Source organism: Lissotriton helveticus, chromosome 1_1 (genome assembly GCF_964261635.1).
Source record: "Lissotriton helveticus chromosome 1_1, aLisHel1.1, whole genome shotgun sequence".
NCBI classification, from domain to species: Eukaryota; Metazoa; Chordata; class Amphibia; order Caudata; family Salamandridae; genus Lissotriton; species Lissotriton helveticus.
The window spans coordinates 1113081427-1113097671 of NC_136057.1; the positions used below are offsets into that span (position 1 = coordinate 1113081427).

At 38.9% G+C, this 16245-nt stretch overlaps 1 protein-coding gene across 2 annotated transcripts in view; it reads right to left on the reverse strand.

Moving 5' to 3' along the window:
- FRS2 (fibroblast growth factor receptor substrate 2) overlaps window positions 1–16245 on the reverse strand; it is a 263424-nt gene that overhangs the window by 75769 nt on the left and 171410 nt on the right. For both annotated transcript variants that reach the window (XM_078678808.1, XM_078678818.1), the window contains exon 5: window positions 6274–6365. In XM_078678808.1, the coding sequence (XP_078534934.1) occupies window positions 6274–6339 (66 nt within the window). In that variant the 5' untranslated portion in view covers window positions 6340–6365. The remainder of the gene's footprint in view (window positions 1–6273; window positions 6366–16245) is intronic.

Here is a 16245-nt window from a genome sequence, read left to right on the forward strand (position 1 = left end):
GCGATCAAATTTATGAATAATTCATCGTATTCCGGGCTCGAACGGTTCCGGCCATGCTTGTAGAGAGTGTGTGCATTTCACTGTTCATATTTATGTATTTTGTCATTTTTTATGTTGTTCTTCCTCCTTTCCCTTTTTGCGTACTCTAGAGCTACTCTCTTCCTTACATTTATACGTTTCTCTTACTATCTTCTTCTTAACCTTTTCTCTCTATTTCTTCCATTAAGGCTAATATTAAAGTAGTAGACTAATTTGCATATAGCCAGGTTCTGAGCTGGGATGGTGCAGTGAGCTAAAAAACAGTGATGGATTAAAACCATGATCTATTGACTTGGTAAGAGTATTCTGCATCATTCAGAAACTCTGTCCATCACCTTTTCCAAAATCGATTTTATCCACACTATGTGTGGGAGGGTATACTCAGACGTGAGTCCCTTGCTCATTGCACCATCAGGATTCAAGCAAGCCGGGCCGAAGAAGGCTGTGATGCCAGAAACCGGTCCCCGGAAGCTTGTTTCCTTCCCAGTATAAGAATTGGCTTGGTAGTTTGGTTTGCCCGGTTCCCATCATGCACTGGGACAGGAACAGACTAATTTGCATATAGCCAGGTTCTGAGCTGGGATGGTGCAGTGAGCTAAAAAACAGTGATGGATTAAAACCATGATCTATTGACTTGGTAAGAGTATTCTGCATCATTCAGAAACTCTGTCCATCACCTTTTCCAAAATCGATTTTATCCACACTATGTGTGGGAGGGTATACTCAGACGTGAGTCCCTTGCTCATTGCACCATCAGGATTCAAGCAAGCCGGGCCGAAGAAGGCTGTGATGCCAGAAACCGGTCCCCGGAAGCTTGTTTCCTTCCCAGTATAAGAATTGGCTTGGTAGTTTGGTTTGCCCGGTTCCCATCATGCACTGGGACAGGAACAGACTAATTTGCATATAGCCAGGTTCTGAGCTGGGATGGTGCAGTGAGCTAAAAAACAGTGATGGATTAAAACCATGATCTATTGACTTGGTAAGAGTATTCTGCATCATTCAGAAACTCTGTCCATCACCTTTTCCAAAATCGATTTTATCCACACTATGTGTGGGAGGGTATACTCAGACGTGAGTCCCTTGCTCATTGCACCATCAGGATTCAAGCAAGCCGGGCCGAAGAAGGCTGTGATGCCAGAAACCGGTCCCCGGAAGCTTGTTTCCTTCCCAGTATAAGAATTGGCTTGGTAGTTTGGTTTGCCCGGTTCCCATCATGCACTGGGACAGGAACAGACTAATTTGCATATAGCCAGGTTCTGAGCTGGGATGGTGCAGTGAGCTAAAAAACAGTGATGGATTAAAACCATGATCTATTGACTTGGTAAGAGTATTCTGCATCATTCAGAAACTCTGTCCATCACCTTTTCCAAAATCGATTTTATCCACACTATGTGTGGGAGGGTATACTCAGACGTGAGTCCCTTGCTCATTGCACCATCAGGATTCAAGCAAGCCGGGCCGAAGAAGGCTGTGATGCCAGAAACCGGTCCCCGGAAGCTTGTTTCCTTCCCAGTATAAGAATTGGCTTGGTAGTTTGGTTTGCCCGGTTCCCATCATGCACTGGGACAGGAACAGACTAATTTGCATATAGCCAGGTTCTGAGCTGGGATGGTGCAGTGAGCTAAAAAACAGTGATGGATTAAAACCATGATCTATTGACTTGGTAAGAGTATTCTGCATCATTCAGAAACTCTGTCCATCACCTTTTCCAAAATTAATATTAAAGTAGTTTCATTAAATGAAAAAGGTTTACGACATCCAGTTAAACGTACTAAAATTTTAGATTATTTAGGTAGATGCAAAGCGGATTTCTGTTTTTTACAGGAAACACATGTTGATGATAAAGTCTTAGACTATATGAAGAAAAAATGGGTTAACAATATTGTTTCTTCTCCAGCTAATGGCAAGAAAAATGGTGTAGCTATACTATTTGCAAAAAAAATCACATTGCAAAATTTCCAGTAAAATTACAGATACGGATGGGAGATATTTAATTGTTAAAGTTTAAGTTCATGATCTATCATATTTTTATTAAATGTTTCCGGTACTACTGCAGATGATCCTGTTTTTTGGGCTAATCTTTCAACAGGGGTGTTAAAAATTGGTAATGCCCCTTTAATTGTTTCAGGGGATTTTAATGTCATCTCTGATCCTTTACTAGATAGATTATCCCGTACTAAATTCCATCCTCCTAAGGTTTATTTAGCTTTTAAATCATTCCTTCAAACTACTAAGTTAGTTGATACCTGGCGTCTTCATTTCCCTTAACTTGTTTTTCAAAACAACACAATTCCCACTCAAGAATTGATTATATATTAGTTTCAAGACAAAATATTAACTCTATTAATACTCCTAAGATTGGTAATATTGATATCTCTGACCATGCTATGATTTCTTGTATTTTAAAATTAAACTTTACCTTGACTAAACAATCGAGATGGTGAATGAATTCCGGTATAGCTCTCAATGAACGTAATAAGCCAAACCTTTTATCAGCCATTCATGACTATTTTCAACTTAATCCTGAAGGTTCTACTTCTATGGTCAATAGATGGGATGCTTTTAAGGCGTATATTAGAGAGGTAACTATTCCTATTATGGCCCACGAAAATAAAACCTTGAATGCAAATAATAAACAGATAAACAAATAGCGAAATATGAACGACTTTTATTACATCTAATGACCCACAATATAGAGATAAGTTACAAAAGCTTTGCTACAAATTTAATACACATCTTAGTAAAAGAGCTGGCATTCAGATTTCTAAGTCTAAAGCTAAATTTAGTTTTAACGCAAATAGAGCTGGAAGACTTTTAGCAAACTATCTACGTATTAAAAAAGACAAAACTCTAATTAACTCTATTCATGGCTACAATGATAAAATTGCTCTATCCCATAAAGATGGTTAATCAATTTTTGGATTTCTACTCCAAGTTATATGATAAACCTGATTTTCATGATGAATCTTTGGTAGATTCTTTCTTAACCTCATGTGGGTTACCTATGATTTCTCAATCAGAAAAAAATTGGCCTTGACTTACCCATTACTACGGATGAAATTTTATCTGCTATAAAATCTGTCCCAAAAAATAAATCTCCTGGCCCAGATGGTATCCCAGCGGAGTTTTATAAAGAATTTCAGCCCCAACTTGTACCTTTATTATTTAAACTTTTTACAACGTTTGGCTCATCGGGTAATACATCTGGTTCCTTTACTGAAGCTTTAATTATTGTACTTCCTAAACCAAACAAAGACCACAGCCTAGTATCTAATTATCGCCCTATTTCTTTAATTAATCAAGATTGTAAATTATATGCTAAAATACTGGCTACACGATTATCCCCTTTATTAGATTCCATCATACATTCAGATCCATCTGGGGTTATGACATATAGATATTCTGCAAATTACTTTGTTGCATGTCATTGAACAAGGTCATATGTTAACTACTCCTTCAGGAATTATGGCTTTGTATGCTGAAAAAGCATTTGATAAACTTCACTGGCAATTTTGATTTAATACATTATCATCTTTTAATTTTGGGGACTCTTTATCCGCATGATATCAGCTTTATATTTTGCTCCTACTGCTCGTTTATGAGTGGTCAAATTTCAAATCAATTCTCCCTTTTTCGAGGTACAAGGCAAGGATGCCCCCTTTCCCCGCTTATATTTTTAATTGGTATTGAACCCTTTCTTGCCTCTATAAGAAATTGTGATAATATTAAATGAATCAATGTTGAAGATGTTATTATTAAAACCTTAGCATATGCAGATGACGTACTTTTATTTATTAATCACCCTTTATCCTCATTTCCTTTTTTAGTAAAGATTATAACAAATTATGCTAAGGATTCAGGATACAAATTAAACACTAACAAAACGGAATTGTTCCCTTTAAATATTTATTGTACTCCTGCCTGACATGATTTCTATGAATGAAATCATTTGGTAAAAGAATAAATTAAAATATCTAGGTATCTTATTCTCTTCTTCTATAAAATAGTAATTTTGTCTCAGTATATTAAAGACAAAACATCTAAACGGACATCATTACATCTTTCATGGTGGGGTAGAATGGAATCTATTAAAATGAATATTGCTCCTAAAATCTTTTACACCCTTGTTATGATTCCTACTCAGTTTCCATTAAAATTTTATACAGATGTTGATAAACTTCTATCCAAATTTCTTTGGAATAACAAAGCTCCTCGTATCAGTTATAAAACATTTTAAATATCTAAATGTAATGCTGGATTCGGTATACCAGATTTTTTTCTTCATCATAAAGCCTTTATTTTAAAACAAAGTGCCTTATGGTTTAATCATTCCTTTTTACAAAATCCACCTGCATGAATCCACATTGAAACCCCCATTGTGAAACAGTTTCCACTACCCACTCTGTTAACTATGTCTAACAAATCCTAATTTTTTCCGTAAATCTGTTATATGTCCACTAAACTGATTTTCAACAATTTTTCAAAATACCATGTATAATACTGATGATTTATCATTATGGTATAGCAATGTTATTAAATTGAATAGAAATATTAGTTTTTGGTCTTCATGGATTAAGGCTGGCATTTTTATCTTAAAGAGGTTTACTTTAATATTACTTTTATACCATTTGAAGATCTACAAACAAAGTTTGGTTTATCTAATTCAGAACTTATAAAATACGAATATTTAAGCAATTCAATTTTAGATTTTCACAAGTTATTCCATCTAAAGTTCAAGCGGACTTATCCATTTATATCCAAACTATATCAATTTCTCATGGTGTATCTATTTTACATAAAAAACTGTCGAATAATTTAGGAAGTAACAGATAAGATTGCAACGTTCTGGAATAATGAACTATCGCTTTCATTGTCTATTGATACTTGGCAAAATATATGGCTTATCAATATATTTGGATGTTACCTGTCTCGCTTTACCAAACCAATTCTTATGTTTTATTTAACTGTTTATGGACTCCATTACGTTTATTTCAAGCAAATCTTCAATCCGAAACATGTTGGTATTGTAAATTACACCCTGGTTCTTTACAACATATGCTTTATGATTGCCCTTTATTTTCCAAATTCTGGACAGAAGTTTGGGATATTATTAAAAAGATACTAAATATACATGAAGACTTATCATATAAATTGTTAATATGTAAATCTATTATTTTATCGCAGGATTTAAATTGTCTTGAATGTAAATTGTTTAATTTCTTACTTTCAGCTGCTATAAAATCTATTACCTTCTGTTGGAAATATATTTCAAAGTTATCAGTTCATGCATGGTGTTCATGGATTATTTTTACAAGAAGAAGTACCCAGTTATCTTTGTCTGGGGTTAATCAGAATTCTAATTCTCATCACTCATTTTGGATTCCTGTTGATATTTATCATCTTGAATAGTATTTTAATGCTTGTTCCCCTTTTTATTGTTCTTATATTATATTAAGTGATATATCTTAGTAGCTCTATTTATAACTCAACAAAAGTTTGCTATTCAATGTTTCCCCCCCTTCCGCTCCAGTTTTAGTTTTCCTATAAATTTGAGCACGTATTGTAATAGATTTTTCAATGTATTAACATTTTTTGTATGTCTATGAGTATTGTTCATTTTAAAATTTACAATAAAATATTTTGAACTAATAAAAAAAAAAAAAAAAATGAAGAAGTAAGGACATAGACAGAGGAGAGTCACACAAGAAGTGCAAATGTAAATAGCATCAACTGGCACTATAAATGGTGTTTGTGTAGGAATGACACTTATGGGCGACCAAGAGAGCCAATGCTACTGTAAGAGCGGAAGAGTCAAAGAAATGTCACACAATACTACCTAACCATATAGCAGAGGATAAAAGCTTTTATAGGTGGTTATCTCATAAGCAAAATATTAAGAAACAGCAAACATTCCTATATACATGTGAGCACACAGGAGACAAGACAGCACAGAAGAATGACCTATCAGCATCCCAACAAGCTACTAAGGCAGAAGGTAACGAAAAATCCACGAATAGGTCATTTACAGTTTTTCATAAAAAGCATGAATACATTAAAGTAGTCAACAAAGCTAATAGCTTTTATATGTGTCTCGAATATGCTGCTCTATAAAATGAAACAAGTGCGGTTCCACAAAGTGTATTATTTAGACTAACCAAGTTCATTAAGTACAAACGCTCAATAATTGCATCTTCACCACTGCATGAAATAACCTACTGGAGATCATCTACTCACCTTAAACTTGCTTTGATGGTTATCTGGGATAGTTTCTTTATCTGGACAGCTACAGCAGCTACCCATGACTTCTTTAGAAGACCTTGTGATCTCTAGAGTTCAAGAAAGAAGATTAATGTCAAATTTGATGTAAAATGCCTGAAAAAATAGGTTCAAGTTATCTAAAGTGATAAAACTTGATGCTATCTACAACATTTTAAAGCCAAGGACTGAAACCATGAAGAATGTACAATAAATATCGGAAAACATTGTCTGCTACTGACAAAGTGAACATTAATACCAGTACATTTCAGAGGATATCAGAGGATACATTAGGGTTTGAGATGAATAGATGTAGCCTACTTAAATACATCAAATTAAGTATCCGACAAAAAATTCTGTCATCTTTTGGTGGCTGGCTTTTAACTATTAAAACCCAGGCAGATGCCAGCATTTACTGAATTACAACTGAAACCTGCTAAATCTTCTACAGGAAAATTTCTTTCCAACCGTGTTGTGAAAATGAAGGGGTTGTATAGCAGTATGTAGTGACAGCTGTGCAGGAACATATGCATGATATTCTTGGCTGAGTGAAGAGCACCTGAGTAGGCCTAGCTAGTAAACACCATAGCTCCTCACCTGTGTGTGTTTGTATAATTACTGGAAATGTTGATTTGTACCTGTACTAAACTTCTGACATAAGGACTAAAAGGTTCATTAAAGGAGCAACCCCTTGACGAGAACACAAGCCACAATTGCCAATGCATCATCAGATGGCAAAGAAACCCCAGTAGCACCAGTTGAAGCAGGAAGAAACGAACTATAGGGAAGAAATGACGAATGTGTTGCAACTATAGCCGGTAACCTGAAAGATCAGTGCTTGTGCGTTTGCAAGTATATGTACTGAGGCAGTAGACTGCCTACTATGCAAGATCAGGCAGCGGATGAGACTTCATGCTTCATTGAAGCTTATTATTTGATACAGGGTTATTTTGCCTACAGTGGTTTGTTTTTTTATAAGAAAAACAATATATTTTATGCTATTTGCTTCGGGTTTTTTTTCTCCTCAGGTGCTATGGTGTTGGGTGCCTGAATTTACCCTGCTGAGATTTTCGATTTGAGTTTTCCTTATAGCAGTTATAAGCTGTTTGGCCGGCACATGGTGCAGAGCTCTGCCTAACAAGTTTGTGTGCTGGAAATAGCACACTGTTAACTATTATTTCCAATTGTAGTTTGCAGTAGACATGGTTGCACTATTCGACGAGTAATGAATACATCACATAAAAGGTTCTAGGGACTTTGACAAAGTGTCCTAATCGTTAAGAACTAATGAGAAAGTTATGTACTTTCAGCAACATTCTTTCTGGGCCAGACTTACCTAATCAAAGATTTCTTATCTAGTGAATGTGAATCTTCCCAAGTAGGAGTTGAAAAATCTTGTGATTGCTCCTGCCTTCAGCTAGGTGGCGCAATCAGCTTTCATTATAAATCTGTTCTGCCTCTGACACAGAGGTGTATATAGGAGCCACCTCTGAATGTTGCCAGTTTGTCTATTCTCTCCACCCCCCACAGCCCAGCCCCCAAACCCCCAAGATAGAGAAACAATCGTGTTTCTAGAGGCATATCTAGTGTTGGGCTCACTGCAGAGGCAGATTCCACTGAAGGCCTGCATGTGCCACCAAGCTTGAGATGTCCAGCAGAAGGCATGATACTAGTAGATTATGGAGTCACAGAACAGGGCTAGAAAAGCCTTCTAGACTACCACTTCTAGAAATGGCCACAATGAAGGGCAGTCTCTGGTAAAATGTTGCACATTGATGCTGTCACAAGCACTGAAACCAGAGTGGATAATAAATACCTAGATCGTTGTTGCTGGAGTAATCTTCTACCTGGCTAGCTGCACATCTCTCTAGGGTCATAGAAAAGGGTGGCCTGTGATGCGACTAATGTTTGAGCCCTTCAATTCTTAACAAATATAGCAAACGTCTCCTAATGTGACAGCATACAGGAGGCAGCAATGGTTGTGGGAGGATTTGATGGTTACTTGTCAAACATATGAGTGGGTTTCGGTGTGATGTTTTGCTTGAACCGGTGGGAGAGAATGTGAAACAAAGTTTGATTTGTTAGTATTGGTGATGGTCATTTTCACCCTATCCAGGGTAAGGAGGGTGAACACAGTCTATATGGCTACATAATTCTTCATGGTAGTGCTTAGGTCATGTGTGAGATGAGTTTGGATTTTTAGCTATATAATTCTCAATTTCCATGGGCTTTTTGGAGAACTGAAGGCGATTCCATTATGTTCAGATTCAGCGACTGCATGCGAGCACGGCCTCTCTGGCTCTATGATCTAGGAAAGTTCTCTGTAGCAGTTTGGAGCACGTGTTAAGTTTTAGTATGAAGAATTTAGCATGGTGTAAGAGATGTTTATAACATTTCCTGCCCATCTATGCATCTGAGGGCATGGGCATAGTCTCTAATCTCTTTCTTGGGCTCTTACATTTTTCTGCGTCGTGTTCACATCATTACCGTACCAGTTCATGGTCAATTTACACTTTGATTTTCATGGTAGAAGAACTACATCACCCAACAGTGGCATACAGCTATATAAGCTTGGCGAGCTGGGTACAGAGTACGGCTGGTAGTTTTGTTGTAAAGGACAACAGGGCCCACTCCGAGTCTCCATTTTAGTTACACGCTTTAGTTTGACATCTTTTATAACGGTGACTTTTTCATGTTTTACACTTACGCGACAATGAATTGAGAAGCTATTCTACATCCAGTGTTTAATTAGTACGCATCATCATCACGTTGCTCGTACACTGTGTCCAAGGCAAAGGAACATGGAACGTGATGCCCTTTTATTTAGTTGTCCAGTTAAGACAGCTCATCTGCTCCAGCCTAACCACCACATCAGCTCTACACCTTTGACACAGTGTGATTGCAGAAGTACTTTTATTATATAAATGGCCTCTGAATTATATATTCGGCAGAGGAGCACTTCTGCTGGGATTGTCCTGGAATGCGACAGATGCAGGCTGCTGACCCTGACCTCTATCCTGCAAAGGATAGATAACTAGTTCTACACGGGTTGGCTTCCAGACACATCATACTCAGGAATGGGGGAGGGAGGAAGGCTATTCCAAGGGATCTGGCAGAGGGTACCCCCACAATGCTAGGTAGTGTTAGGTAGGAGTATAATCTTATAGCAATGTTATTTATACTGAAGGGATATCAAAGATTAGAGAGAATCCCCAGAGGTCTGCGTTCGCCATTGCAGGTTTTATAATCAAAGTGTGTGCCATGGAAATATCTGAACGCAACAGAATTGCTTTTGCCTTACAATTTAATACGCATATAAAGACTGATGGCAAAAAAGACGCAACTTATAAAATGCTGAATATAGAGTCTTTTACAGTAGCCAAGCCACCATCTGTGGCATGGTTATCCATGGGTTTATTTCATTACCAATATCCACATTCCAGTTTACATCTTGCCTGAAGCACTTTCAAGAAGGCAGACATGAAGCATTAGGGGAGAATTTTATTCATGAAACATGGTTTTTACTTTTTGATGACAGATGTCTGAGGGGGGAAAACCGAAGTCTTCATTAATGGAAACGAATGTGAAACTTTGTTCGGCCATTTATTAGTTTGTAAAGAGGTGACACTTCATGGTGTGTGCAATGCACCCATGGCCAATTTGGCGTGTTATCTGAATGGCGTACCAGTTTCCCTAATTCAGCCAGTGTTCAGATTACTTTCAAATGAAAGTTATTTGATCGTAAATGACCATGGTTGTAATGGGATGAAACCAGCAGTGCCATATGTGGTGACCGCTTCCAGGGTTGTGACTTGTTGTAATAAAGTGTTATTTCCACCCACACACACGATTAGAGAAGTTACTGCATGGCCTCGAATCCTATTTTTAAAACTAACTTTGATAAGTTAAGCCCACTGAGAGCCTCATTGTTTCAAAAGAACGTTGCATTAAAACATCTGCTCAAGAAACTTTTGATATTCAAGTTGCAAGGTGTTCCTCTGAAGTACAATCGCTATTGTACACAAACTTGCTGCAGCATTTTGATATATTTGTAAACCGCAAATGTAATGCTTCAAATACCGCTGGAGTGGTACAGTTTTTAAAAGAAAGACTGGGTCTGACTTTGTTAGTACAGTCCAGACTGTATTTGTAGTGATTCTACCATTTTCACACTCTTTGGTTATTTCCGCTCGTTGCCGTTTTGGTCCTATTTTTGGTGCTCCAAAATGGATGTTCCACTTTGAGGCCAAATGGTGATGGACTTAGTATACGTCCTGCTTTTTCGTGAATGCCTGATACAGTGCTTGGGAGTGTCTTTGCTTCAGGAATTAATCAACAACTGGTCCTTGTCCTTTAGACCTATGTGGTTACACTGAATGCAGTCTGTGTTCCGCGGTCTCTGGTGCCCTTCGAGTATGCACTGGACCTATGCCTTGCAATGCAATTGGTTTGATCTCTGGATATGGATCTGCAAGTGCATCTGTTGAGAGCTCATCTTCACTGCCTTTGCTGCAGGATGCTAACTATGAGCTATTGTCTCCAGCCAGCATGTGTGCTTCGGCTCATCAATTCCTGGACCAGCCTCTCCTACAGCGGTCATATTACCGGCTGACACCATCAGCATCTGCTGATTTGGCTGGATACGACCATGTTTGTCCATTGGAATTCGCTCTTTAGAGCTCAATGCATATATTCTCTGCGGATTCAGGTTCCTTCCTGGATCCCACTGACTCTCAGAACATGGGAAACATTTTGGGAGCATCCTAGATTTTTTATTTGTCCTGTAATTTTAACACAAAGTGTCTTTTATTAGTTTTTAATCAATCGCTTGCTTTTGACATTTACTTTTTTTTTTTAAGACTTTCATCTGCTTTTGTTATTAAAGTATACTTTATAACATTTCAGCTGACGTTTTAGGTTAGTTTTATGCTTTAGCAGAGTTTCTTGTCAGCCAAGAATAGGATGTTGTAAAGTACAACAGGGCCTACTCAGATTCTCCATTTATTTGCACGTTTTAGCTTGACACTGCGACTGGAACAGTGCTTTGATTATATAAACAGCCTCTGCATTATGTTCAGCAGAGGAGCACTTCTGCTGGGATTGTCCTGGAACGTGACACACTGAGATGCAGTCCTGCTGACTCTGACCTCTATCCTGCAAAGGATGACAGCCTGTTCTACATAGGTCGGAATCCTGACACATCTTACTCGGGTATGGGGGTTTAGGCTATCACCCAGGGATCTAGCGGAGGATAATCTCACTATTCTCTTGATAGTACAGATTGTGTTAGGTAGGAGTATAATCATATAGTAATGTTATAATGGTTGAACTGTTTATAGTCTTCACCATTCTTGTGATGCTGGTTACAGTGCTTTGCTCCTGATTCCCAATAATCGCAGCATTCTTTCTATAGAATATGATTGTTTTGTTTCAATAAATGTTTAAAAAGTCAATTTGTATCTTTCTTCTGTTTACCTTGGGAATGCAAATGTAAACCACAAAAGGGTAGATCTGTTCCCACGATTTCCTTGGGGAATAAAGAGAGGTCATGTTCAAGGTTGCGGAGTCCATCTGGTTCCTTGATATGGTTACAGGTTCATGAGGCACTGTGAGCTAGTTATAAATTAGGCCAACAATTCCTGATGTGTAAATCAAGTTCCCATATTCGGGCGTTTACATTGTCAAGATACATAGTTCTATTTAATTCGTAGGACCAAGATGCACAGCAAGTTTAGCAAACTTTTGTTGATATTTTAACATTGCTCAAGTTGTCCACTATGCATTCTGGATTGCCATATAGCGGAGAAATCATTTTGAAGGAGGACAAGGAGCTAATCCGACCATTGCACACAAAGGGGGCTGTGAGACCTGAAGAAGATTCTTTTTAAATATTAGGTTGAATGTTACTACATTTTTGAGTGTAGAAGACTGCTGTCGGATAGCAAGGATTTAAGTGAAGATGATTGGGTATCACTGTCATTTACCCAGTGGAGGATGAGGTCAAGCAGGGAAGTGTGTTAATGAGGAGATCAGATAATCTATGCTGTATTTAATAAAGTCCTCCATGAAATTCTTCAACCTAAACAATGGGAGGTAGAAGATATTCAGTGTCACAGGATTGGTTGTTGGTTTTGTGATCACAACCAGGAGGCAATAGAAGAGTGAGCTGTCAAGTGAGTTTATCAATTTGCATTTGAGGGAATTCACTATGTATAAGCAAGATACCTCTCACCTTTCCATTTGCAGCTTTATCAAGGTGGACAAAGTTACAGTTTGGAACTATTCTATAACATAGTGGGGTGGTTGATGGGCCAGGACAGGTTTCGTTAGAACAACAGGCTTGAAGTCTTACTGGAGGGTGAGGGCAGTTATGTATGTCACTTATCACCTACCTAAGGCAGGTCTGTGGAGTTCAGCTATGTGACCACTATTTGGCAGTGCTGAGCAGGACTAAGACAGGGCTCAGCCATGGCAGAGTCAGTCAGGGTTTCATAGAAGTATAGTAAAAACTCTGTGATTGCAAAACTTTAGTGAGCAGATTAGCTGCAATTGGCAACTACAGTTCTAACACTTCTGCTGCCTTTGGCACCACCACAGCAAAAAGAGGCACTTTCATCAGTGGAGGACACCAAGCCTGTGTGTTATTAAGCCCACAAGCATTTAGGATGTCTAAGTATAGTCACTAGAATAGTGAGAGGCAACAAAATAACCGCCTCCTCCCCCTCGTCATCTCCATCACGTGGAACATTCTGTGGGTCCTACATTGGACCAGAGTCTGAGATATCAATTTGCCAAAGATGCTGGTGCCATGAGAAAAGGCAGAGACAGAGAATCGTCCAAACCAACTGGCTGTATCTTAGTAATCTCAAACAAGACAAAAGAGGACATCTATTCGAATTTGGTTCAAGGTCCGAAACTGGCATCTAGGTCTATCAGAAATTGGCACCAGTCTGGCTGTAACCAGAATAAACTGAAAGTACGTCACAAGCAGGGCGGAGGCAAACAGGACAGTCAGAACTAGAGCGGGACCCACTGGCAGATATGAGACTGATGACCTCAGCAGATGCATGGGCCATGAACATGCTCAAGGGAGAGCTAGAAAAGCCCGGAAAAGCTGCAGCATTGTCTCCTTGAAGGCTTCTACAACCTGCGAAGTCTAGGATAACTCAGGAAATTCTGGGCACGCTGAATCTAGCTGTGGAATGCGGTCAGAATCAGAAAGACTGCAGTAGAGTCAGCCTTTAGAGTGCTGACCGTGCAATCTCTCCTTGGAGCGGGAGTGAAGGGGGTAGGAGTCCCATCTGGACTTCTTGTGTCTGCCATGAGATTGTGTCTTGGATTTCATCATAAACATACCAGAGGATGAGGCCTCAACTGGGCCTTGCACTTGGACCGGGAACAGACCTAGGACTCCGACCTGCACATTTACCAGGGTTCAGCAGTATGGATTATGTTACTTACACTGCAGGCATCTGCTCTTGGCATGTAGAACTGTAGATTCACATGCTTTGCATACTCCTGCCACCTAGATTTGGGTCCGGATGTTTGCAAGTTATTTTTCTTCAAAGAAGTATTTTCCAGTCACGAGGTAAGGAAACTCCTCCTTTTGGTGATAATGTGCATGGGCATACCCTCCATTTTTAGATTGTTTTCCCGCAAGAGGGTGAGAATGGAATAAGTAAGTGTAATATAGAGATGTCTATCTATATGTAATGTGAATAATAAGAACTACAACAACGATAGGTGTAGGGGGAGGAGGGAGAGCGCATTGGAATCTATGGCTCTACATGCCAAGAACAGATGCTTACAGGGTAGGTAACATAATCCATTCGAGGCATGTGTGCTGTAGATACACATGTTTTGCATAGACTGTATAGCAGTATTCTCCCAAAGAGGTGGCTAACCAGTTAGCTCGTTGACGTGCTAACACATCAATACAATGTTTGGTAAATGTGTGTGGTGCAGACCATGTAGCTACCTTACATATTTCAGTATGGGAATGTTGCCTAAAAAGGCAATAGATGCTCCTATTTTGCAAGTAGAATGTGCTCTAGAAGGTATAGTTAAAGTTCTTTTAGCTTCAACATAGTAAGTTTGAATACATTTAACAATCCATCTAGAAATACTTGATTTAGAGATAGGATTATCTTTTTGAGGTGGAGCAAAGGCAACAAAAAGTTGTTCTGTTTTGCGAAAATCTTTTGTCCTATCAATGTACCGTATTTTCCGGCGTATAAGACGACTTTTTAACCCCTGAAAATCTTCTCAAAAGTTGGGGGTCATCTTATATGCCGGGGTCATCTTTTTATACAGCCAATATAGTCCAAATCCTATATTTTAACTTGAAAAGTATACGCCCAGTCGTCTTATGTGCCGGAAAATACAGTAATACAATAGTGCTCTTTTGACATTAAGTGTATGTAGAGCTTTTTCTACTACAGAATCAGGTTGAGGGAAGATCACAGGTAACTCAACTGATTAATATGAAAAGGAGAAACCACTTTTGGAAGGAATTTTAGGTTTGTACGAAGAACCACTATCTTAATAAAGTTGAAAGAAGGGTTCTTCTAAGGTTAAGGCCTGCAGCTCGCCAACACGTCTTAGTGAAGTGATAGCAATGAGAAAGACAATCTTCCATGAAAGAAATTGTAATGTACAGTAGTGTAAAAGTTCAAAAGGTGGACCCATAAGCCTTGTGAGAACAATGGTAAGGTTCCAGACAGGTGCAGGTGATACCCTAGGTTTGATTATTCTTTTAAGGCCTTCCATTAAGGCTTTAATTACTGGAACTTTGAATAGGGATAAATGTTGTCTGTTTTGAAGATATACAGCTACTGCTGCAAGGTGTAATCGAATGGGTATGTAGGCAAGGCATGCATGTTGTAGATGCAAACGATAAGAAATAATATTTTGTATAGATGCATCTAACGGATCAATTGTGTTACTATGACAATATATCACAAACCTTTTCCACTTTGCTGCATAACATGCTCTAGTGGTGGGTTTTCATGCTTCCTTAAGAATTGTCATACAAACTGGTGGTAGGTTTAAATATCCAAACTCTAGGACTTCAAGAGCCAAATCGCTAGGTTGACTTTCTTGGAGTTTGGATGTCTGATTTCTCCATGGTTCTGTGTGAGAACATTTTACGGTATGTGAAGCTTCTGGTGTGGAACTATTGAGAGTTTGTTTTAATAATGTGGTGAACTATGGTTCCTGAGTCCATGTGGGAGCCACCAGAATCAGATTGAGAGATATCTGCCTGAGTTTCTGAACCAGAAATGGAGGGAGAGGAGGAAAAGCATAAGCAAATATCCCTGACCAGTAGATCCATAGGGCATGACCTTTGGATAGAGGGTATGGGAACCTGGAGGCGAAGTCTGGGCATATTGAGTTCTCTGCTGCGGCAAAGAGGTCTATTTATGGGAATTGCCATTTTTGGAAGTATGGAAGGAGAACTTGTGGGTGAAGTTCCCATTTGTGTACTTACATCTTTGCCGATCTCCTCAGCAGAATGCATGTCCCTGGAAGGTGTTCTGCCAGGAGTCGGATCTGGTGTTGAATTGCCCAACACCAAATGGTCTGCGAGAGGCATGACAGCTGCAAAGGTTGCGACCCCCCCGTTATTGTACTTAGTACATTGTTGTCATAGTGTCTGTCCGGACTAGAGCAACTTTCCCGATCAGATGAGGTAGAAATGCTTTTAATGCTAGCTGGACTGCTTGGAGTTCTAGGTAGTTGATGTGATGGTTCAGTTGGGTGGTATCCCAAAGACCATGAACTGTTAAATGTTGCAAATGTGCACTCCACCCTGTGAGAGATGCGTCTGTTGTGAGCACAACTTGTGGAATAGGGTCGATAAGGTGCCACCCTTTTGATAAATTCCGTGGGTTCCACCACTAAAGAGAGCGATGAGTGTGGCTGTCTACCAACACTAGATCTGTTACTGGA